This window comes from Chaetodon trifascialis, chromosome 8 (assembly GCF_039877785.1).
Source record: "Chaetodon trifascialis isolate fChaTrf1 chromosome 8, fChaTrf1.hap1, whole genome shotgun sequence".
Taxonomy (NCBI): Eukaryota; Metazoa; Chordata; class Actinopteri; order Chaetodontiformes; family Chaetodontidae; genus Chaetodon; species Chaetodon trifascialis.
The window spans coordinates 7,435,341-7,458,530 of NC_092063.1; the positions used below are offsets into that span (position 1 = coordinate 7,435,341).

The 23,190-nt window shown below is 44.6% G+C and overlaps 2 protein-coding genes across 5 annotated transcripts in view; both read left to right on the plus strand.

The window, feature by feature from the left end:
* LOC139335744 (ankyrin repeat and SAM domain-containing protein 1A) overlaps positions 1 to 12,769 on the plus strand; it is a 66,264-nt gene extending 53,495 nt beyond the window's left edge. Inside the window, exons 19-30 of the mRNA XM_070969510.1 lie at positions 2,754 to 2,852; positions 3,673 to 3,819; positions 4,312 to 4,419; positions 4,511 to 4,681; positions 4,776 to 4,913; positions 4,995 to 5,066; positions 5,173 to 5,259; positions 5,806 to 5,943; positions 6,991 to 7,173; positions 8,550 to 8,648; positions 9,900 to 9,994; positions 11,266 to 12,769. Coding sequence (XP_070825611.1) covers positions 2,754 to 2,852; positions 3,673 to 3,819; positions 4,312 to 4,419; positions 4,511 to 4,681; positions 4,776 to 4,913; positions 4,995 to 5,066; positions 5,173 to 5,259; positions 5,806 to 5,943; positions 6,991 to 7,173; positions 8,550 to 8,648; positions 9,900 to 9,994; positions 11,266 to 11,269 — 1,341 coding nt within the window. The 3' untranslated portion in view covers positions 11,270 to 12,769. The remainder of the gene's footprint in view (positions 1 to 2,753; positions 2,853 to 3,672; positions 3,820 to 4,311; positions 4,420 to 4,510; positions 4,682 to 4,775; positions 4,914 to 4,994; positions 5,067 to 5,172; positions 5,260 to 5,805; positions 5,944 to 6,990; positions 7,174 to 8,549; positions 8,649 to 9,899; positions 9,995 to 11,265) is intronic.
* Positions 12,770 to 14,802: 2,033 nt separating this feature from the next.
* On the plus strand, positions 14,803 to 22,852 carry LOC139335317 (specifically androgen-regulated gene protein). Of its 4 annotated transcripts, none has more exons than XM_070968866.1 (4): positions 14,803 to 14,886; positions 18,931 to 19,140; positions 19,718 to 19,871; positions 19,989 to 22,852. In XM_070968866.1, the coding sequence occupies exons 2-4, from the start codon at positions 19,024 to 19,026 to the stop codon at positions 21,512 to 21,514; spliced, it is 1,797 nt and encodes a 598-aa protein (XP_070824967.1). In that variant the 5' UTR covers positions 14,803 to 14,886; positions 18,931 to 19,023; the 3' UTR covers positions 21,515 to 22,852. The 4 variants fall into 4 exon arrangements, with proteins under 4 accessions (XP_070824967.1, XP_070824969.1, XP_070824970.1 ...); XM_070968868.1 differs by having other exon boundaries at positions 18,931 to 19,128; XM_070968869.1 differs by lacking the exon at positions 18,931 to 19,140.
* Positions 22,853 to 23,190: the final 338 nt, after the last annotated feature.

The following is a 23,190-nucleotide window of genomic DNA, read 5'->3' on the forward strand; positions in this document are numbered from 1 at the left end:
TCTGCTACATCTGAGAGGCCGTGAAGAAATGACTGAAAGGATTAATCCGTTAATAAAATGGTCACAGATCAACTTTCTGTTGATCAAGTGACGGATTAATTGACTGATCTTTTTGACGCTAAAGTGCTTTTAAACAAATATAATAATAATGACTGATAAAAAGCCAATATAGTACTGGTGCACATGCTAATAAACAACTAGATAGTGGTGCATATGTTTATCTTAATATGAAGCCAAATAGAGAGAAAACACTAACAGTTAGTAGATGTTAGCATTTTTTCAGAGTTAATCGCTTATTGTTGGTGATTGTTTGTTTAATTGTTTATTGAACAGACTGATGTCAGTCTCCACCAAACCCACATGACCCGATAGGTCTGTTTCATAACAAACGTTTAGACAAGCCGGGATATCTGCAGTGGAAATGGATCAGATTGCACGTTTCCTGTGCTTATGTAAGCGATGGATATGATGATAAACCGCATCCTAAAGTTCTAATAAGTTCAACAAACAGGAAAGTTTTCAGGCCCTGAGACAAAGTATGCAGCAAACACATGAGACAGAACAGCTGCACTGAAACTTAACGGTGAAAGAGTCCAGAAACGGCCGAGGAAACGGCAGAAAGGCCTTTAGGTTCAGAGCTGCACGTCCCCTCATCGGCCCGTCTCCAGCGGGACAGTGATGCGCGATCCACGCGCTGTGAAATCACCATCATCCGTCCAGCTCCGTACGCACTTCCTGTCCTCAGCTGGAGACGCGTGGGGCTGCTCAGAGATAATGACCTTTGACCCGTCAGTTCATTGTGAGTCAGAGAGTTACGTCATGAGGTCTCAACGCGACGCTAGCGAGCGCCGAGCGTCACCATCGCTACGAACAACGTGACTTCTGAGAGTTCAGCCGCTCATTTACACTTTCTGTCCGTCCATCTGTCTGTCTTTCTGTCCTTTCTTTCTGTTCTTAGTGTCACTTTTCAGTCTGTCTGTCTTTTTCTTTGTCTTTCTGTCTGTCTGTGTGGGTGTTTCTGTCTGTCTGTCCAGCTTCATTCTTGTCCATATGTGTCTTTCTGTCCATCTCTCTTTTTTTGTCTTATAGTCTGTCTTTTTGTCTTCTTTTCTCTGTCTTGCTTTCTTACTTACTGTCTTTCCATCTTCTTTCTTTCTTTCTTTCTTTCTTTCTTTCTTTCTTTCTTTCTTTCTTTCTTTCTTTCTTTCTTTCTTTCTTTCATCTGTTTGTCTCTCCATCCTTTTTCTGACCTTAGTGTCCATCCTTTTTCTGACCTTAGTGTCGCTTTTCTGTCTGTCTGTCTGTCTGTCTGTCTGTCTGTCTGTCTGTCTGTCTTTTGTTCTTTCTTCCTCTCTGCCTGTATTTCTGTCCTTTCTGTTTGTCTTTCTGTTTTTGGTCTTCTTTCTGTCCTGTGTTTCTTTTGTTCTCTTTGTCTGTCTGTCTGTCTGTCTGTCTGTCTGTCTGTCTGTCTGGGTCCATCTGTCTGTCTTTCTGTCTTTTTTCTGTCTGTCTTTGTCTTTATGTCTCTCTCACTCACTGTCCGTCTTTTGTTCTGTCTTTTCTGTCCTCTCTTCACCACACTGCTCACATTACACACGCGTGCACTCTGACTGTTGCGTCTTTGTGACACTGCGCGTCGGTGACTTACTCAGCGAAATTGTGATTAACATTGTGATTCTACAAGCAGCATTACTGAGATTACTCTGCAGTTTTTACTCTCGCTGACAGGCTCGCTCCTCCCCCCTGCTCATCCTTCCCACCCCTTGTTTGCATCTACAGCGTCTGCATGAAAAACAGGCTGTCAGGTTTGACCTACAGACAGCTGCGCTTCCATCCCGTCGCCGCTGCGTGTGTTTTATGTGTGTGCGCGGAGGTGAGCGCCGTACAATTAGCGTGAGGTTCACGTTGAAGAGTCAGCCGCGTGTTTCCTGAGCCGTCACTATTTGTTCCTGAGGCAGCAGCATCGTGATACTTGAACATGTGAGATGTACTTGCTGACCCGGTGTTTTGAAGCAACACCGCGAGCATCTGTGGTTCAATAAGATGGACCCGGAGCTGCTACTGGCCTCTTCCTGCTCACCTGTGTAGCAATACTTTGCAATGCTTAATTTATTTAGACAGATCCGCTAAAAGGACGCTGCTAATGAAACGGAGGCCTTCCTTTGACATGTCAGGGTGTTTTGATTTTCTTCCCCTGCAGCCATCAGTTACAGTCAGCTATTGATGCAGTCGTATTCTGCTCCCTCCATCTCATATCGCTGACCACTCTGCAGCTCTGTCAATGATTTATCGCTGCTTTCTCCGTTATCCATTACCTGCCACACAGTCCCAAAGGTGGTACTGCGTGTAACCAAAGATGGGTTTGACCATCATTTACACACACAACCCTGTCAGCTCCCCTCCCCCACGCACTCACATCTCATTCAAGGGGCTATCGACGTGGCCCCCTTTGCTACAGTCAGTAGGTTGGCTCCCAGGGACGAGTTTGAAGATTTCACTCAAGAGTAATTGACCCTTTTTCTGCAATGGTGGCATTACTCGTGATCAATACTTAACTTGCGGCGTCGGCTCCTCTCCTGCAGGATTTGTCTAAACTAGATGTAACCTTGGAGTGCAGCAGAACATAATAATGTTTATTTATATGACTTTTTTACATCATGTTGCAACATTTTCTGCATTAAATTCATCACTTGATGCTTCTAGAAATTAAAGCTCATATCTTTTAACAGTGGTTTGTTTTTTTAATCCTATAGGGGAGCAACGTAATGGAGGACCAGGACCTGAGAGAGATTGGGATCACAGATCCAAGCCACAGAAAGAAGATCTTGCATGCAGCGCGCTCGTTACCCAAGGTGACAAATTATTGATTACTACTTCAGTACTTATGTCAGCTTAGTATGACCTGATTGGGTGTCTTGCGTTGCATCTGATGCTCCATTACAGGGCACTATTCTCCCCTCAATGCCAAGACAGTGGTGCACTGCTGGAAAGTACATTTATCCCGGTGCTGTACTTAAGAATCACTTGTCTAGCTGGAGGCGTGTGTGACATTTCAGAGGTTTATTAGTTAACAATCCCAACAAAAAGTTTTTTTCCGCAGTGAAGATTGTTTCATTTGAATATCTCTCTCTGTTCTCTGAGGCCTAAAGAACTAAGATTATCCAATACTGCACCACAGAAATTTGAATCTCCCATTAATCATCTCATGACCACTCAGATTTATCTTAATACTCAGATTTTATCCCGACCCCGAGGCTGGAAACTGCTGGACTAAACTAACTGGATGTAAAGTAGATGCTAAAGTAGCTCCACCGCAGCTAGCTGCAACAATAAAATGCTACTTACAGTTACTTACTGTATCAGTGGGGACACCTTTCTGCAGATTGTGTGCTTAGCAGCATTTAGTTGATAATACTTCTGCACCTCTACTGAAGTTGGATTTTGAACGCAGGACTTTCACACTGTTGCACTCTTAAATAAAAGATCTCACTACTTCTCTGACCACTGCACTAAATCTAACCTATTGTCTGGCACCTCCTTTGAGCCATGCATGAATATACATGTCTGGGGTCATAGTTCCCTCAAAAAGTCAGGAAGGGAAGCAGCGTGTGGACGCAGACATTGTCCCGAAGCCCTCAAAGCACCAGTGAATGATCACGTCTTCTCCTGCAGGTGAAAGCGCTGGGCTGTGACGGCAGCAGCTCCCTGTCCTCCTGGCTGGAGAACCTGGGCCTGCACGAGTACTTACACAACTTCCTGGCCAGCGGCTACCGCTCTCTAGACTGTGTCAAAAACCTGTGGGAGCTGGAGATTGTCAACGTGAGTCACAGTGACGTACAGGGACTACGAGGAGTATCAGAGGGTGAAATTAGTTTTGCTGTGTGTTAACGAAAATTCTGGATAAGGGACAAGTTTGACAGTTTACTCCAGCTTCAGGTTAAGGAGGCTGGAAGCTCAGACTTTGAAGGTGAATACACAGAGCTTTGGTGCTGAATACTGGGGGGGTCCAATTCTTCAAGTGGTTCAAGGTTTAAAGGTCAGGAAATAAAGCAGTAAGCTTTTTGATGCAGCAAGGTTGTTAAAGGAAACAAGACAAAGTGGTTAAACACAGATGCTTTCATGAGAGTTATTCTGAAATAACACGTTTAAGGTCTCATTTATGGTCAGAGACTTGAGGACTCCAGGGAAAGCTGTAATGACAAGTTAAGCAGCAGTAACGGATGTTTCTTGGTCTGCCTCCAACTTGCCAGCACTCGTGCTTCCTCGAGTGCTGCTCCACTCGTTCACCAGACGATGTCCTCTGTCCTCCAGGTGCTAAAGATCTCCCTACTTGGTCACAGGAAACGCATCATTGCTTCCTTAGCGGAGAGGCCCTATGAGGAGCCTCCAGTCAAGCCTCCTCGCTTGTCTCAGATCAGGGTGAGGAGCACGCACTCCAACACTGTTTACACTCATCTGCACACTTTGATCATGACGGGACAACTAACCGTGTCCGACTCTGTCTCTCCAGTGCCAAGACCTGCCTGGATCCCAGACCTCGTCTCCCCTCAGTCAGATGGAATCCTACACGGGACGCTCAATGGACCCCCTGCTGCCGGGAGGAGAGCCGGGGAAGAAGAAAGTGCCGGATGCTGACTATGACGTTGCCCAAAGATATCGAAGTGAACGGCACAGAGCACACGTATGTTTGGGCTGATCTGGATCCGTCATTTCAGCAGTGGTCCAGTGATTAAAGCGGCCTTATAAGAATAATAATAATACCTCTTTTTTTCCAGGACTGGTATGAAGAACGGCACAGAGAGACCCGTCTGACCCTGCGGCCGCCTAGTCTGGCAGCCCCGTACGCTCCGGTCCAGAACTGGCATCATCAGCCCGAGAAACTCATCTTTGAATCCTGCGCCTACGAAGCCAATGTAAGTTCCCGCCTTTCTCCTTCCTACATGATGAGGTTTTCTTTGAACCTACGCACCAACATCTCTCCTGTTCCACTGCAGTACCTCGGATCCATGCTGATTAAGGATCTACGGGGTACAGAGTCAACGCAGGATGCTTGTGCCAAAATGCGGGTAAGTTCCCTCTCGAGCCTAAGGGGACGGACGCAGGACATAATGCACATATAGAATAAGTGAACTTTAGAGTACCTTAATGTCCTTTCTGTCTTTTGTCCCGCAGAGGTCGACAGAACAAATGAGAAAAGTCCCCACCATCGTCCTCTCCATCACCTACAAGGGCGTTAAGTTCATTGATGCAGCCAATAAGGTGAGCCTCTGCCGGCACACACTGCTTCTAACCCTGCGTGTCTTTGGAGTCATCAGCCTAAACAAAGTGGAAATAATGGTTTTCTTTTGTAACATATTGAGATCATGTGCCTGAGAGAGGTGCAGTCAGACGTCACACAGCTTCCTTTCACTGCTTGTAAATGTCATGGCTGCAAGTTCCTGTCAGATTTGTTCATGTTTGTATTTCCTGACGGGGATATTGACATTTATTTGACATTAATAAAAAAGCGCTGTGACAGGTTGCCTTGGAAGCTCAGCCTGGTCTTTCTTTGTATGGCTGTACTTTACTGCGATGGCTGTGAAACACGATTTATGCCTCAATGTCTCCTCCTCTCTGGCTGTCTCTTGTCATATTTATAAATCCTGTTTTTTCATAATGCAGCACTTATAACACTGGCCATCCGTATTACCTGGGTTGATATTCTGTCTGCGTCATGATAATATCATCAAATGGGAACTCAAAATGTTATTTATGGCCTGTATAGTTCCATTAGTGAGTCCTGTGCTGCCTCTCTTCTCGGTGCAGAACATCATCGCGGAGCACGAGATCCGGAATATCTCATGCGCAGCCCAGGACCCAGAGGACTTGTGCACGTTCGCCTACATCACCAAGGACCTGCAGACCAGCCACCACTACTGCCATGTGTTCAGCACCGTGGACGTGGTAAGAAACACACAGGCCCGTCTGTCTCGGGGTGAATTGTGAGGCTTATTCTGACGCCTTTGCATTTGCTGTTTTTTAACCTAAATAAGGCGGAAATACGAGCAGGAGGATTTTCTGGTGTTGAAAACTTTCCTTACTGGTGAATTTGAATTCCTGCTTAACACTGAGGAGATGTGACAGCCTACTCGGTCAACACTGTTATCTCTGGACAGCCCTATCTACTCAAGGTGCCACGCTTCAGTTGGAGCTGATTGCCTCCTCGTACACTCAGTGCCACTCTGGCCATGATAACTAGCCCCCCATTACCCACTCTGTTTCCCCCTGAGATCTGATGATTATCCTGCTAATCTGCCTCACAATGCAGCCAGGGTCATTCCAGACTAAAGTCAGCCTAATGCTCAGCCTCCTCTGGGTTGCTGTGGTGGGCTGCCCCTCAGCAGGAAGCGCTAAAGCAGTGTGATAACCATCAAAGGCTGCTGGATTGACCATATTGCTGCTAGCAGCCTCCACCAGACACTCCTCACCGCACAAAGAGGGAACGCAGAGCTGATCCCATCTGTCAGCCAAGAGGCACATCAGGACATGAAGTAAACAGGCGGCGCGTTCGTCCCGGGACAGATTCCTCATCGAAGGATATGCAGATGATTTCAAAGCTCTGTGTCTGCTCTTGCCGTGTGATTGCTTTTTACTTCCCCAGGCATGTTCTGTGAAGCTTGAATCCTCTGTCATTAGTCTGAGGTGCTTGTTCGTATTTGGAGGCTGTCAGGCTGTAACAATAGAGTGCAGCAGCAGCTTTAATACTAAGCTACAGCGGATGTATCCGGTTCAGGTACTGAGGGGAGCTGCTGCAAAATACTCCCGAGATTACTGCCACTTCTCCTTGTTATGCAATTTTGTTTTGAAGAAGTTTTAGGGGAAAGAAACTTTAGTCTGATAGATTTTGCTGTCTCACTGCAAACTCACTCGTGTTGTTCTCCGGGCTGGGAGACTCAAAGCCCAGAATACTTCAAACCGGTCTGGTCTGCCTCTTTCTCCCTTTCTGCACAGAACCTGACCTATGAGATTATACTGACGCTCGGCCAGGCGTTTGAGGTCGCCTATCAGCTGGCTCTGCAGGCCCAGAGGACCAAACAGCACCAGAACCTCCCAGTGGGACCCGGCTCAGAGGTCATTGAGACCAAGTCCAGCCGACCTGTACCCAAACCACGAGGCAGTGTACGGAAGTCAGCGGTGAGTTGGAACACCATAACGAAGCACAAAACGTCAAAACGCACATAAATATATGAACATTTTATTGAATAGTTTATTGCCAATGTTTTATTAGAAGCAAAAACAACAGGAAGTTAGTTATTACAGTCTGGCTCCCTGATTCAGCCGGCTTTTCAAGTCAGCAGCTGGAGCAGCAGCAGTGGATGTGACACAGCTCATGGAGGCAGTTACAGTACTTTAAAACACTGTAGCGCCTGCTTGCCACAATTTCCATCAACGTTCAGACTCCTTCTTATGGCCACATCTGAGCACACAGACATGATTCACGCATGTTTAGACTCAGAGGGATGTGCAAATCATTATCTCTGATGCCCATCACGAATAGGAGTCTATAAATCCGCTTAAGAAATTATGGAAAACAGGCTCACCTTATGACTGCCAAACTTGCCTTGGAATCATCACATTTAAAGTTTTCTTGAGTATCAAAATTATCCAGTGATTGTTTTCTCTACATCAGTGGTTACATTGCAAACAGGGACTGCTAATACCGAATTCGGCATAATTTTTAATGGTGCCAATTTCTAAATTTGTGTCACGATGGGCCCACAGTTTCAGATTTTGAAAATTCTTGATGGAGCGCAACGGGGACAGATATTGCTAAATTAAAAATTTTGGGGACTGTCACTATTAAGAAGTGTCTATCAGTGCAAAACTGGAGCAGGAAAAGGTCAAAACGTGGCGGGTCAGCAGTGTCAGCGACCCTGATGAAGTCCACGTCGAAACATGTTGGTCTCACAGTAAAGTTGTTTTTTATGCTACAAGTGTCGCTGGAGTTCTGACCACTTCAGACTCTTTCGGCTCCTCCGTGCTTCTTGGAAATAGACGACGCTGTGCCAGAAATCCCAGCTCTGAAGCGTATCACACATTACCGAGTCATCCTCACGCCTCGTGTCATAATTCTGCTTTCAGGGAAACATATTTGGAGCCTTTTCTTCAAAAACACATTAACAAGTCTGAGAACATTTGTATCAGTCTGCAGCTTCTCACATCGCTATGATTACGCCGCGCTGATGTTTGTTTGGCCATTAGCATTAAGAAGTGAGCCTGTGCTGAATTTAAATGAGGTAACTACACCTCGGGGACCAGTCTCACATCTCCGACTGCAGCTTAATGAACTCACAGAATCATGTAAGAGTGTGATGTTTACTGTCACTCGTCCGTGTCTGCCTGTGTGTTTCTCACCTTTTGGATTTTGATGTTTTCATTTTCAACCTTTATTTAATCAAATGTCAGAAACGCTTTGGCTCACTCTACCACAGTTACAGTTGCTTCTTCTCTTCCTCTTCTTCTTCCTCTCTTCTCCTCCTCCTCCTCCTGGCGGTGTTTATCTCTCCCAGGACTCTCCTCCTCTCGACAGTCGTTGCTGTTACTGTTACACCTGCACCACCCACCGTCCCTCCTTCCTACCGCTGCACTCTGCCAGCCCTGCTGCTCAGGTGCTGCCTTCACATCCTCGCCTCATCCCGTCTCGTCTCCATCCTCTCACACTTTGCACCTTTTTTCCGCCTTCCTGTTTGTTTTTTCTTCTCACTGCCCTAAAACTCCCATAACCCTCCATTTGTGTCTTTAACCCATTTTTGTACTGCTGTTTTTCTATGTTTCACCGTGAAAAATATAAGAGCTAAACTTTCCCTCACTCAGCCACATGTGGCCTGATGGATGTGTTCATTATTACTTTTGACTCAGGCGCCCCCTAGTGACAGTTTGGTGGTAACACAATCAGTGTTTGCATGCACAGAGACCCTCAGTCAGTGCCTGCACTTTCAGGACCTCTTGTCTTAAAAGTTGAGCTTTAAAATTTACTCTTACTTTGACACCAGTAGTTGGTTAATGGTACTTAATTCTAAACAAACTGTGTGGTGACACTGCGGCTTCCGAGGGCAAGAATAAACCTTCAAACTCAACATTTAAGTCGAGAAGTCGTAGAAGTGTGTTAGTATTTGTACTGTGAGTTCAACTGTAGTGAGGTACATTGCTTAAAAACATATATGTATAATCATTTAGTTCAGAACACACTATGATGTAGTTGAACAGCTTTGTGTTCATTAATGTACGGTACTTGTCAATAATTTGAACTTTTCGAATGAAGACATGTTTTAGTTTTAGGTAAAATAAGACACTGTGGACTGTTAGTGGAAATCTCTTTTGAAGGCAGCACAGATGTGTCATCACAAAGAATACTGGACTGTAGAATACGACATTAACAGGCTGAGTTCATCTGTATGGAAACAGTCACTGGAGCTGATTTTGAGGCTCCTCGCCGTCTGATCATTACTGGACGTCCACTGCTGCTGCGAGGCCGAAAGCAGAGGTGGAAGAAGGACTCATACCTTGTACTTAAGTAAAAGTAGCATTACCACAGTGTAGAAATACTCTTTTCCAAGTGAAAGTCCTTTACCTTATTCTGAACCAGAATTATTTGAAGTATTATCAGAAGTATTTGCATCAAAATGCTACTAAAATGAAAAGTGCTTCTGCAGAACGACACGGTTTCTTCTTGGATTATAATTCTTGTATTGATCAATATTTGCCTCCTAATTGTGGTGGAGTAGAAGTATAAAGAGGCACAATATGGAAATACTCAAGTAAAGTACAAATACCTCAAAACTGTACAGCACTTGAGTAAAAGCACTCAGTTACTTTGCGCCACTGGCCGAGAGTTTGATGCCCTCTGTGTGTGTTTGCAGGGGGACGTCGTGGAACAGGAGGGGGATTCTCAGTCCCAGGGCAGCGCCACGTGGCTCGTGGACCCCAAGGAATCCAAGCGCACTATCAGCACTAAGTACGAGACTACCATATTCTGATTGGACCCCTCTCCCCCCTGACCTCTGACCTCTGGGCCTGGTCTCACTCCTCTTCCTTCCCCTCCTTCTGTGTGCCTTTACTGTGACTCTTGCCTCTCTGGGCCAGACCCCCGCCCTCCCCCGTCTCCCCTTCAGCCATCACTGGTGTCTTCGTCTGAAACAACACAGCCTGCGGCCGCTAACCGAGTGCTTTGCTCCTCCCTCATGCACCACCTCCACGCTCTGCATTGATTATTACTGCAACCCCTCCACTCACTCAACCCTCTTCCAGCTGGCACCCCTCACCCTGCCAGCCTGCCGCTCACCTTCACTGTTACTCTCCTCTCTGTTTACCTTGAATGCTTCCTGAGCCCTGAGCTTCCCTTTCTCCCCCCTCGTCGGCATCCCGCCACTGACTCTCGGTGATCAGCTCTCTTCTTCTTGGTGCTTTTCCTGCTCCGTTAGGCGACGGCCACTCTGAGGCTTTTCACTCTGATCTTTCAACTCCTGACTTCTCCGAGCGCTGAGAAAATCTGACTTACCGCAGCCGAGAGCGACCAGCCGCACACATCCTGTACCTGGATGGACGCGTTTCCTGAGGAAACTGGTTCTGTAATTCTGCGCCGGACTTTAGCAGACTGTTTCTGTTCAGGGGGATTCAGAGGTCGTGGTGTTCGAGAGGTTGCGCTGGATTAACTGAAGGGGATATTTTTCACTGTCAGCGGTCTGCTCAAAGCCAAAGGAGGCTAAGATCATAGCACTGTGATAAGGTCCTTTTTGGAGCTAATGAAGTAAGCATTTTTGGGGATTTTCTAGTGGGGTGGGTGGGAGGACGGGATCGGGCCAAAAGGCTGATATGGACCCACATGTTAGCGGTCCAGAAAATAGACGGTCAAAGCCTTCTTAAGCCGAGCATGCCCTCCTCTGTCTGTCTGTCTGTCTGTCAGGAGCAGCAGGATTTAAACCTGATGCTTCCTCTGGAGTGAACTAACTATAACTAAGCACTTTTACCAAATCCCACAGTGTAAGACTGAGCGCATTTCCTCTGTGCTGTCGTTTTCTGTTCTTCTCATCACAACAAATGCCTTCTGTGTTCATCCCGTCAGCCTTTTGTTTGGCCACTCACGCTGGGTTAATATGTGACAGCTGCTGGAGAAAGAGTTAATCATTGTAAGATGGGGGGGGGGGATCCGTCACCGTCACACTGTTGTTTATTTTATTTTAACCTCACTGCTTTGTGTGCGTGTGTCTGTGTGTCCCTTCCCTATAGCTGAACACTGTGGCCACTCCCAGCCGGTAAGAAAGGACGGGAATGAGCCCCGTTGCATGGTGGGTAGGATGTTTTGTTGGAAAAGCGACCCACTCCCCGTGCAGCGAGATCACACCGCCAGTTGGATCGTGCTCACCACGGTAACACGCGGGCCCGGAGGCGTAAACACTGCGCGGCCCGTCGGTCCATCTGATCTCACCGACGTCATCGGTTTAGCTTCCTGTCCCGCTCAGATGTGTTTGTTATGCTTTCTGCGTTTCCTGAGAAATGAACGGTCGCCTCCTGACACCCATCAGACCTCCCTCGTGGAGCGCGTCAGTGTTTACTCTTTCAGGAAGTGCACCTGCGCTGTCTCGATGCAGAACCCGTCGTTAAAGAGGAACTAGCTGAGATAAGGAACATTTTAGTTGTTATGACACAAAGGTACATCAAACTGAGACCTCACACTGTAGGTACACACTCCTGCCTGGATTATTCGTCCTGTATCCACACATTGTAGCGTCTCTGCATGACCATCAGCCTCTCATGCACAACATACTGTACATGTAACTGTGATTAACAATGTAATCTTGCACGGGAGGAACTCTCTAACCAAACTCAAAGGGCAGAGGAACTGACACTACAAAGACTCTTTTATAATAACAATAACGATATAACAGGGGGTGGCTTTTACTTGATTTGAAAGTTTTCTCTCCTTTTTTTTTGTATATTTTAATTGTTTCATAGGACAAAAAAACGCGTCCTAATGCTGGAACTGGATCAGATGTGGTTCACTGAAGTTCTCTCTCCTCCTTCCCTGCTCCTTTTGTTCAGTTAATCTAGGCGAGATTATTCACCAAACCTGCCATGCAGGCTGGTACGTGTTTTAGATTTTAGCTGCAGAACAGAACAATAGGGCACAGCATGTTTCTCCTAGCTAACTCCCAGTGTGTTGACTGTTAATGGTACTTCTGCGTCAGCCGATGTGTATATGGGTACATAGTCAGGTGGTTTTGATTTAACTGTTGTATATGTGGTACGTCGTCAGGCCAGTACAATAACTCTACGGTACACTGTCTTCAGCTCGCTGGTGTCGGCACCTTCGGCCATCAGCCTGGTCCCGTTCTGCTTTTGCACATTGCTAATGATCAGGAGAGATATTTCGGGACTAATCTGATGATAATGATCAGAATGATATTGTACATGAATCTAGCGGTCTGTATTTTGATACTTGAATGATTTTTGCTTTTATAGATATCTATATATATATATATATGTATATGTATGTATGTACGTATGTAATTTTTGACGTTTGTCAAAAGAGAGAAAAGGACTATGTCTTATAAAGTTAAACATATCGTGAATAAATACCCTGTGATTTAAAAAAAAAAAAAAGGCTGAGAAAACAATGACTCAGAAGCGGGACCTCACTTCAGAAAAAAAGATTGTAAATAATCTTGGGCTTCCAGTCTTTTTTATGATTATTTTTCATAATTGTACAACTAATAAATGGCTCAATTGGAAATGTCCGACTCGGTTTGTTCATTGTGTGATGTTATTTCATGTTTCGGTGGAACTTTGTTGAATTCTCTGTCCCAGCTTCACCTGCAGCTCTACCGCACGCGTCACATCTGAGGCCTATCGATGCCTTGATTTAATGCAACAAGGTCAGCGGATGCGCCGGGAAGAAATGTTTGGTCTCCGCCCTCCACGTCCATTTCATAAACCTTTCTCTGCTGATGGATGGACAGCAGCAGCTCAGCCAGTGCAGGTGTAGCACAGAAGAGATAAAAGGACTCGAGCTGACAGCGAAATATCATCAAAGCCTCTTCTGTCAGTCGAAAACAACAAGCGACTGCAGGAGGAACAGCCTGCAGTGACATCAGCAGTCCAGGAAGCATAGAAACATGTTTTCTGCTTTGCATTTTCCATCATTACACCATTAACTCGATCTTAAAATTATGGGTTTTCTTCTCTATTCTCATTCATCCTGATGTCGATCTGTGAAGACCTTTAAAACTTAAAAAGTCTGAAAACACTGCGTTGATGTTGTGTCCTTGTTTACTTTTATTAGCTGAGGTTAATTCAAATGGCGTAGGTCATCAGACTGCCCCAGCTCCAGGTTTTTTTTATTTATTTATTTTTTTTATCTTTGTTAGAAGGCAAATGAGCCAGCAGGAGAAAATTACAACAGTCATAATTCAAATGCCAACTGCTGCGAAATACGTCAACACTAACAACTCATTTGTCATGTCAACTCATGTCACCTCAAATTAACTCTGGAGTTTGTGAACGTATAAATGAGCAACTTTCTCATTTTCCTAGTGAGAGCCAAACTTCACCTTCACATCTGCTTTTTGGTTGAAGTCCTATTAATGCTGGATTGACAAGAAACACAGATCTAACCCAGTTTGCAGCACGTTAACGAAATAGTAGATTATTGTGTTCTCATTCATCTGATAACCGTCTTCTGATAATTATGTATTAATGGTGCTTTATGCGATGTGAAGCCATCGGCCAACATGAAAACACCAACAGATCAGATGGGAATGTGAATTTACACATCTGCTCATTTTCATAGATATGCGACAGACGTCACAGACGTGTGCTGCTGTTCCTGAAAAACAGATCAGCTTGTTGATGCTGGTTGTGAGGGTGATATCTGCAGATAGGCCTCCTTTGTTCTCCAGCGCCAGCATGCACAGACTGACACAGACTCCTCGCAGCATCCGGCCTGTAAACAGTAACAAAAAAAGAGTCAAACAAGCCGTGTGATATTTGTTTATACGATACCAAAGTATAAAGAGGACAAAATGTTATGACACCGCTTTCCAGTAAGGCCATAACGTAACTCTGCTAACTGGTTTTACAGACTGTTTACAAGCCATTCATGAAAACAGGCTTTGAAATTCCCTTTGGCTGGTGCCATCCTTTCCATTTGGTGGTGAAGTGGATGTTATTAATAAACGGTAACTTTAACTTATGAATAATAACCTCCATAGGAAGCTAAAAAAGAGCTAAAAAAGACAGCATAAGTGACAATAAACTGCAGTTATTAATGGCCTCTAACTAATCTTTAATTAATTAGGAATCACTTATTTACCACCGATAGAGACAGGAGCTGTGACAGGAGGAAATGATTTATCACAATGATATTATAATTATTATTATTGTTTTTATTATCATTATTATCAGCTACAATGACCAAAACAGAAGGTTTTTTGGTTTTAACAAACCTTTTTTCACAATATTATAATAAAAAGTGAATAAATATTAACGATGTTAAAGCCACTCATTATATGCAGCCTATGACTGATATTTGTTTATTTGTCTTCTGTGGAGAAGAACTAAACAGATTTTCTTCCTCCTGGGTGTTCTTCATTTGGCTGCCGTCATTCCATTGGCTCTTCCTGAGAAGCAGACGCTCACTGATTGGCCACTCGCCACAACCTGTGCGGAAGCTAATTGGCTCACCTGGCTGCAATTAATTCCCACCTGGTTCCGTAAGCGGCGTCTCTTCGTGCGGGAGCAGAGCAGCGGCGGGACGCAGAGGGGAAGAGGAGCGCAGCAGCGATGGACTGAGAGCCGAAAATCAGCACCGCTGGACGGCTTCACCGAGACTTCACCGCCCCGACCTGTCCGGTGAGTTATCAGGGAGTCAGCCTGCCTGTGAGTGCGAGATCAGCGACCTGGAAAGAGGAAAAGTTGAAAAACTCTGCCTGTCTTGCTCAGGTGTGTGAGCACAGTGTGAGCTCTGGTTTTTGCTTTTCTGCGCTTTGATTTCAGGGTGTGAGTGGCCTGTTTGCACAGACAGAGACATCCTGCCTGTTATCAGCAGGTTGCGCTGAAACGGAGGAACAGGTGCTCAGCAGAAGCCTCCTGCCAGTGTTAGAAATATCCCACCAGCATTGCTAATCACTTTTCATGCTCGGTGCAAGCCCATATTTCTTTTGATGACACATTGATCATTAGTGTTAGTGATTGGATATCTGCTGGGCGGGTCAGAGTCAGGGAAAGCACAAATATTTGCACATGAATGTCAATAATAGTCATGTTGGTGGGACAAGGTGCCAAGCTAAACATTAATGAAATACTTCTGTTCACTCCAGCAGGTTGTGAGTTGCACAACCTGGTGCTCACATGAACTTTTGTTTACTGTTAATCATTAAACCAGTTCTCTGGCTGCCCTTGAACACATACTTCACATTTTTGGACCCCTTTTTGTCACCAGCACACTATAATTTGTCATCATGGAGTGTAAATGATGATTTCTTGGACTCTAAGTCTGGCTCATAAACTGTGCAGCTGCTCTCACAGTAAACACATTCAGGATCTGGAGCCGAGCCTCCCTTTTTTACGATTTAAAGGCGCTGTAGTTGTAATTCAACGCCCCGTCACATCAGAGCTGGATCTCGACAGTTGTCTTAATGACGTGGAAGCAAGCAAAGTGACATTCCTGTCACTATTAAATCCTGACTCAGCCGTGGGTGCAGTGAGCTCTCCCTCAGCCGCCCTGCAGGTTTGATGCTTCGTTCAGGTTGGAGAGGTGTTGGCTGCTCAGGCTTGGACATTCGTTTCTGGCTCTGCGGATCTCAATGGGCTGATGGGAGGGACGCTAATTAGCAGCCATTAAGGCTCACACCAGTGGGTGCTTTGTCAACCAGCTTTTGTTGTCAGTAAACATGTGCAAATGTGGGTGTGGGTGATCAGGTTTTTCCCCAACTGTCCTTTCTGTGTCTTCATATCAACAACCCAAAATGTCAATGCTCTTTGCCAGTGGTTCAAAAGTGGGATAGATCCCAAGATACAGCTGAGAGGCCACAAAGTCTGCTTCTTACAAAGGCTTTTTTCAGGGACTTGAGTCTTTGAACGATTTTAAAGAAGTGAAAATAGCCTGCCTTTACAATGGGAATATATCTACACGGATTCCCAAAAGAAATATCTCCAAACAAGCTGATTTCTGTTGGAAACCGTCCTCTCACCTGCAGATGTTTTACACCTGTTTCAAGAAAATTAGGTTTGTAGGACTTTTAATGAACGAATGACCTGATAGGGAGATTTTGAACAGTGATGATCAAAGGGATATGAGAGAAAAACACAAAATCATGTCATTCTGTTTGACATTTTTCAGATTCTGATCAAATAATGTATAATTTCACTCTTCAGGCCTCTAAAAATCCTTCAAATGACAATATCTGGAAAAGAATGTCTGTATTTTTCACATTTTAAGTTGACTGTGTTGAATGAGTGTCCGTCTGGCTCGTCCTCGGAGAAACCTCATACCACAGTAGTTACTATAACTAACAGCCTTCCTGCAGTATTGGAGACCACTTTGCTCGTATATGTTTAATCACTGAGATAAGAGAACAATAAAGATAGCTTTGCTCTGCCTCCACGAACACACCTGAACGTGATTGTGCAGCTGTGACTACAGGACGAGAAAGCCTCGTGCGAAGCTTTTGTCTTCTGATACAGTATGTTGCATTGTTGTGACATATTTAGCCAAAATCCACTTCAGTCTTAACCTGAGTTGATCAACCACTGTATTATCCCTTCATGGCACTTGCTAATGCACTTTAAGCACTTACAAAGAGGAGGTAGGAGGTAAGAACTTTGTTTAAAGTGGCCTTTTGCGCAGCCTCTCGAATTCATTTACTGCACTATTTGTTTCTAAGTCGCTGTTTCTAAGAGGATTTTGAAAATCCCCGTCCTTGTATGCAGATGAGCAGCCAGTAATAATTCTTCTAGTTTCTGGTAGGCATCCTTTCCTCATGCCTGACCTGTCAGTGGTGATAATACACACAGGATAATAGCCTGGAAAAGACAAGTAAACAGCATCAGGCTACAACACATCAACACAGATTGTACATGACGTGAAGTATCTCATGCGTCTTCAGACAAAGATGAACCTTTCTGTCTTGATTGCTGAATCAGACTGACAGGAATGCCAATAAATGCACTTCTTAAAGCGTCTCTGTATGGCATTTGTTCCACATAACCTGAGTGCTGCAATGCAAAATATCCTCTTCCTGCTGTCTGCCGCTGGAATCATTTAGAAAGCAGAGCTTGCTGCAGCTGTTACTCTAATAAATCATTTAACATCAGTAATAATGGAAATTTGTTTGTCATAACCCCATTTGCACAATATATTGTGGCTGCAACTAATACACAATTCTTTTTCTTACTGATTATTCTGCTGTTATTGATTAATTGATCTATAAAATGCCAGAAAACATATCAAATTATCAAAAGAAAAGCAGCAAACCCTCAAATTTCTCATTCTAAGTCATGCTTCAAAACTTACTCAAATGATTAATCAGTTTTTGAAATAGTTGTTCGACTTATAGTTTTAGCTCTGACAGTTGGAGGATAATGCTAAAACTTAATTTAACAGTGACACATGTACAAAAGAGTCATAAAGTCAGTCATGTCTGTCATACCGCAGTATCGATCTAGACTGAGCTAACATTAACCACCGTACTGGTCATACCAGACCAAGTAGGCTGCAAAATCCCCAGCTGTATTAAATCGAGGAAGGGTGTGTTTTATTGCTCATGATGTCAGCTTTTAAACTGTTAGAGGAACAGTGATATATCAGGTAGCGTGACTTTAATGCAAACTAAAATCCAAAGGTTGATAACTGAGAACTTTTTAATTAGCCAAGAACGTTTTTCCTCAATAAAAAGAAGATGAAGGAATAAAAGTAAAGACTAAAGTCACAGTCATCTCTTCTGATTATCAGCTGGCATGTCTGAGAAAGATGAGATCAATATGTGTGTGCATGAACTTGTAACTGTTTTGCAAAATGTAAAAAAGCCCAATAATCTATGAACTTCGTATTAAAGGGTAAGTTCACAATTTTTCAAGTCTGATCGCCCTCAACTCATTCAGTGCAAATATATACTCCATATATTCCTTTTTATTACAATATCACCTCGTTTTGTTAATCACCTTCTGCTGCAGCCTGATGAGGAAACACTCAGAAGGAGTTTTATACTGAAAGGACTTTGGTTTGACTAAGTCAGGCTGTTGAAGCTTCATATTAGCTTCAAAAGTTTGGAGCATATTTTTATATATACAGAATAAGAACTGTTTTGTTCCCCATCACTTACACTGAAAGAGCACTAGGTAAGGATTTTTAATTTTCATTAATTAAAGTGTGAACAGGATGACTGACAATAGTGTGTTTGACGCTCACATTGGTGCCTGACTGATATAAATTGTGAAGCTGCCCTTATGTTTAACAACACGCCCATTAAACTATGGGCTTCATATTAATCCAGGTCACATCTAATGTGTAAATAAAACCGTTTACAAATTCATCCATTAATTTATGTAACAACTCTATTAGCATAACTGGTTATGTTCAATATATCGCAGTGATTGTGACAGCACATTTCATCTTAAATAGGACAGCTATTACATTATGAGGATCATTTAGCTATCAGCTGAAATTTATGGCATTCATTCATCACACTAATGGAAAGATTTGACATTAATAGTTGTTGCTGTGATGTTTACAGACTAATTTGGTGGACTATTTTTAGCCTCAAACTCAGGCTCCGTCTCATGTTTACCGGTTGTGCTTGAGTCTGTGCATTTGACGGATTGTACAAAGTGGAAGAACAATTTGTCGGGTGGTGATGGCATTTGTCCTGCTCTCACATCTTCTCCTTGACCTTTCAGATTCTTCCTCAGGCGGTTTCTTCTGGGCGATATTTGCACAATCAAAAGAGGACTGTGAAGCCCAGGTCCTGCCCTCGTCCTCTTCCTCGTGCAATGCCGAAGAGTGCCACGTGGCCAGGCGGCGTTGCCATGGATTCCTTGAGCAATATGGACAGTGCCGGGAGCTGCGACAGTGTAATCAGCATGAACTCAGGCTGTGTGAGTGCTGCTGTAGATCTCCTCGCCTCTGTCCCGCTGGCTCTGTTGCTTATCTGTCGGTTATATAACACAACATATAGACACACTGTAGTGCTGCACTAATTTCCTGCAGCCTGTCTGAATAAACGCTGCTTTTGCTTCTGTCCTTCGCTGGAACGGGAAATAAAGAACTGAGATTTGTGCATCGAGACAGTGACAGTGAATATAATGGTCAAATGAGAGGAAGTGAATCTGTCTGAGGTTCAGGGAGAGGCCTTCAATGGTTTTTATTGAGAGAGTTTTCTTTAAAAGATGTCCTAAGGGGAGAGGATGTCAGGCTGTTCTCAGGCACCTGCAGTCACCTGAAATAAATTCTTCTGACAGGCCAATATAGAATGAAAGATAGCCAAGAGCAGGACAGGAGTGGTGTAATTAGTCATTCCTTTGCAGCTGCTTTAACACTAAACAGCTTTGACCTATTGTTCCTGTCCTGTCTCTCATGGCCATGTTTAGGGTTAAATGGAGGACAGAGATTGGTGAAACATTCAGGAACTGTTCAGTCTTTTTTCATCTCCGTGATATGTTTCCCCGTCTCTTGTGTTGTGTGCAGAGTGAAGATAGCATGGAGCACTTATCTGCAGAGGAGAGAGCGTGTCTCTTGTATCTGGAGGAAACAATTGAAGCGTTGGAGGTGCAGGAGGACAGCGGCTTGTCCAATGATGAATCAGATGCTGTGTTACAAACAGAAAAAACAAGAGTAAATGGTAAGTTCACGTCAGGAAATATTCTGTTTTGCATGTTTTCTTAGTTGGTTATGTTTACATTAAGATAACGTCAGTAATTGCAGTGCTAACTGCAGCAAATGTGCTTTTGTTTCTTAGACATTTCCACTTTCAAGTCTGATGAGTCCACAAGAGACCAAAAATCAGACAATGGTGAGCATCTCACTCTAAATGAAACCTCAGAACCACAGGCCTCTCCAACCTCTGCAGCCGACATGAAGGATCTGGAAACACCAGTAAACCTCATGACTCAACCTGAACCTGCAGTCACTGAATCAGTCGCCGGTTGTGAAATCCACCCATCAGCCTCTCAGACTGAGGTGTGTTTATCCAAGGATGGAGATGATAACCTAAAGATTGTTCCAAGTACAAGTCAGTCTCCCAAGGCCCCTGAGATAGATCTGAGTCTGATTCCTCCTCCGTCAGACTTCAGGGATGACCCAGGACCTCCTCCACAGCCAGAGAAAGCAAAAGACCCTCCTCCATCTGCAGGAGTGTCCACAAACAAGCCAGGAGCACCGATTGACTTGGAGCAGCTGCGCCACAGAGCCTCTACGAAGACGACTTCAGCGAGCTCCCCTGTGACCAAGGAGCCTGCAGAAAAGCTCCCAGAACTGAGTCCATTACCCATCAGCCCTGGTCCCCTGATGACTCCTCCTCCTGAAGCCATTGAGCCCAGAAGCCCGCCTGCTGTGGCCCCAAAGCCCAAGAAGCTTCCTGCGAACATTATTCTGAAGTCACACAAAGCAACAGCGGCCGATGGCAACTCGGTACATTCGGTGCCCACTAGCAGTGATCGGGTGTTGCTGGACCCCCAGAGGGTCCGCATGGAGGCCCTCCGAAAGCTTGGCCTGCTCAAAAGTGATGAGGTTGATTCCGGCCCTGCCCTGAGCCCTAAGCTTTCCCCCAAAACTAGAAGGTCATGGGCAGCTCCTTCTTCTCCAATCAGCCCTGCATCTCCACACACACCGCCCACGACACCATCTTACACCCGTGTCAACAGCCCGTCTCCCGTCTCCGTCCCTCTCCAGTCTCCTGCAGCTGTGTCATCATCGGGTCCTTCTCCAGCTCCTGCAGTCCATCCTCCTGGTATTGTCCCAGCACCTGCTGCTTTCAGTGACCCCAGCGGGCCGATGCTGGCAGACGATGAACTGTCTGCTGTCAAAGATGTTTCAGGGGCCACAGTTGCTCCACAGGTGAATACACCTCCTCGCACACCTCCCTCCCTGGTCAAACATCTAACCCCACCCAAAGGTGTTAAATCAGCCACCCTGGAGCGCTCTGGTCCGGGTCTAAGCAGCTATATGGCTTGTCAAGACTCCACCGAGGCCGACCAGGGCGTCAGCGCCAAGCAGAGCCCCAGACAGCTGCGTAACGGCCGTCCACGCCCCGCCTCTCTGGGGAGTGGGAAAGAGTTTCCAAGCACTCAGGGAGAGGGTTCGCAGTTGAGCCATCCTGCCATCAAAGAGCCGGACTTACGGAGGTCCCTGCCTGCCTCTCAGCACTCCGGAGACTCTCAGAAGCTGCCACGATCGCAAGGCATCAGTGTGCTGATCTGCCCTCGTGCAGAAAACGGTAATGGCCGCCGCGAGGCTCTGAAGAGGCTGGGGCTGCTCAGGGACTGAGGCAACGACGGCCAGTCTTACACCTCAGCTGACTTCCAGTGACTACTGTATTTACAGGAATGTACCAACGATGTTACAGGGTTGATGAAGACATTACAAAACTTTTGGGAAGCAGCTTAACATTATTATTTACAGCATTAAGCTATTATAATCTGAGTGCCTGACATGGCTTGAATATATTGACTGTCATGCCCACACTTGTTACTACTCTACTTGTTACTCATATTGTGCACAATTTTTATTTCTCAGAAAACTGACTGGCAATCAAGAATGTTTTGGATATCTGCTGACTCTCACTGTAGCTTTGGTTCTTGTAAATTAAATACTGTTACTTTTAAGAGGCAGTGATACGTTATTTTGTCACTTAAGGATGCAGATAGGAACCTTTTGTGCGCCCCTGTCTGCTTTCACAAGTTATCCTGTGTTACATTGGCACTGTGTGGTTGGTTCCCCTCTTTGTTCTCCTTTTAGATACTTTTAAAGGTCGTTGCTGTCAATGCTTTCACTTCCTAAAACCCGTTGGAATTTTTGCATTGGTTTGTTGACCACAAAAACTGTAAACTGGCTCATATTCAAATTTTTGTGCACTGAGCATTTAGTCAGTGCAGTTTGTCAAAGGTTCTGCATCATAATTGGAGGGTGTTGATTAAGTGAATTAAAATGTTGAAAGTATGCCCTATATTGCTAGAACATACCATCCTGTAACTCAAAGCACAAAGCACAGCCAGTTGCCACTCTGATAAGAATCTGAAACGTGGTTTGCATGGTTGGATAGTGACACACGTCAAAGCTCACAAGATTTTTACACAGCAGCAGTGTTTAGGTCTGTCAGTTGTACACAAGCTGATCGGACAACTTTTATAACGAGCATTACTACAAATCCTTGATCGCACACTGTCTCTACGTTGTCCACAAGTCACAAATTTCCTTTTTGGCTTGTAAAATGTAAGCCCTCATTATGTCACGTCAAATCACAAATTGAGGCACCAGTGTTCTGGCTCAGCTTCAGCACCTTTATCTGATGTGATGGCAACAGAACTTGTGCAACCTGTTTTCTCACCTCCTGGTTTAGCCTTTATGCAACATTTGCTGCACATTTGCAAGCAGACGGTCTGTCTGACAGACATTTTATCAGTGCTGCAGGCTTTTAGAGACAAATAGATTTGCTCTTTTCTGTAATTTGTGTATAAGGTCATCTACTGCTGTGAAAATTAAGCTCAATTTGAAAGATATGTCTGTGAATAGGTATAAGCACCCAGTTGCCGTGCAAAAGAGTTTGTAGAGAACACAGCAGGAGTGATTGAATCAACTCATTTTACCATTTTTGGACTACAACATAACTTTCTAGGCAATGTTGGAAGCCAACAACAAGTTGTCCAAACCAATAATCATTTAATTAGTCACCCTTATCTTTTATTGTGCAATTAGAACTACACAGACAGTAGGTGTGTCGCCTCTGAATGACTGCATCAAGTGCTGCTTCATCAGTCAATGTTATGACTGAGCCCTAACCTGTTCTACACACTTTTTTTTTAGCTGTCTTGATCACACCCAAGATTTCTCAGCATGCATTTTAATCCATTGTTTAATTTGGATGGCTTATAAACAGAATATTTTCATATGTTTATATGTATTTTTCCACATTTTTCCTGAGTAAGTAAACCTCTGAGGCAAAA

Coding starts and splice junctions, on each gene's coding strand:
- LOC139335317 (XM_070968866.1), top strand. CDS start 19,024: ATGCCGAAGAGTGCCACGTGGCCAGGCGGCGTTGCCATGGATTCCTTG. Junction 19,141..19,717: donor CAGGCTGTGTGAGTGCTGCT/GTAGATCTCCTC, acceptor TGTTGTGTGCAG/AGTGAAGATAGCATGGAGCA. Junction 19,872..19,988: donor AGAAAAAACAAGAGTAAATG/GTAAGTTCACGT, acceptor TTTGTTTCTTAG/ACATTTCCACTTTCAAGTCT.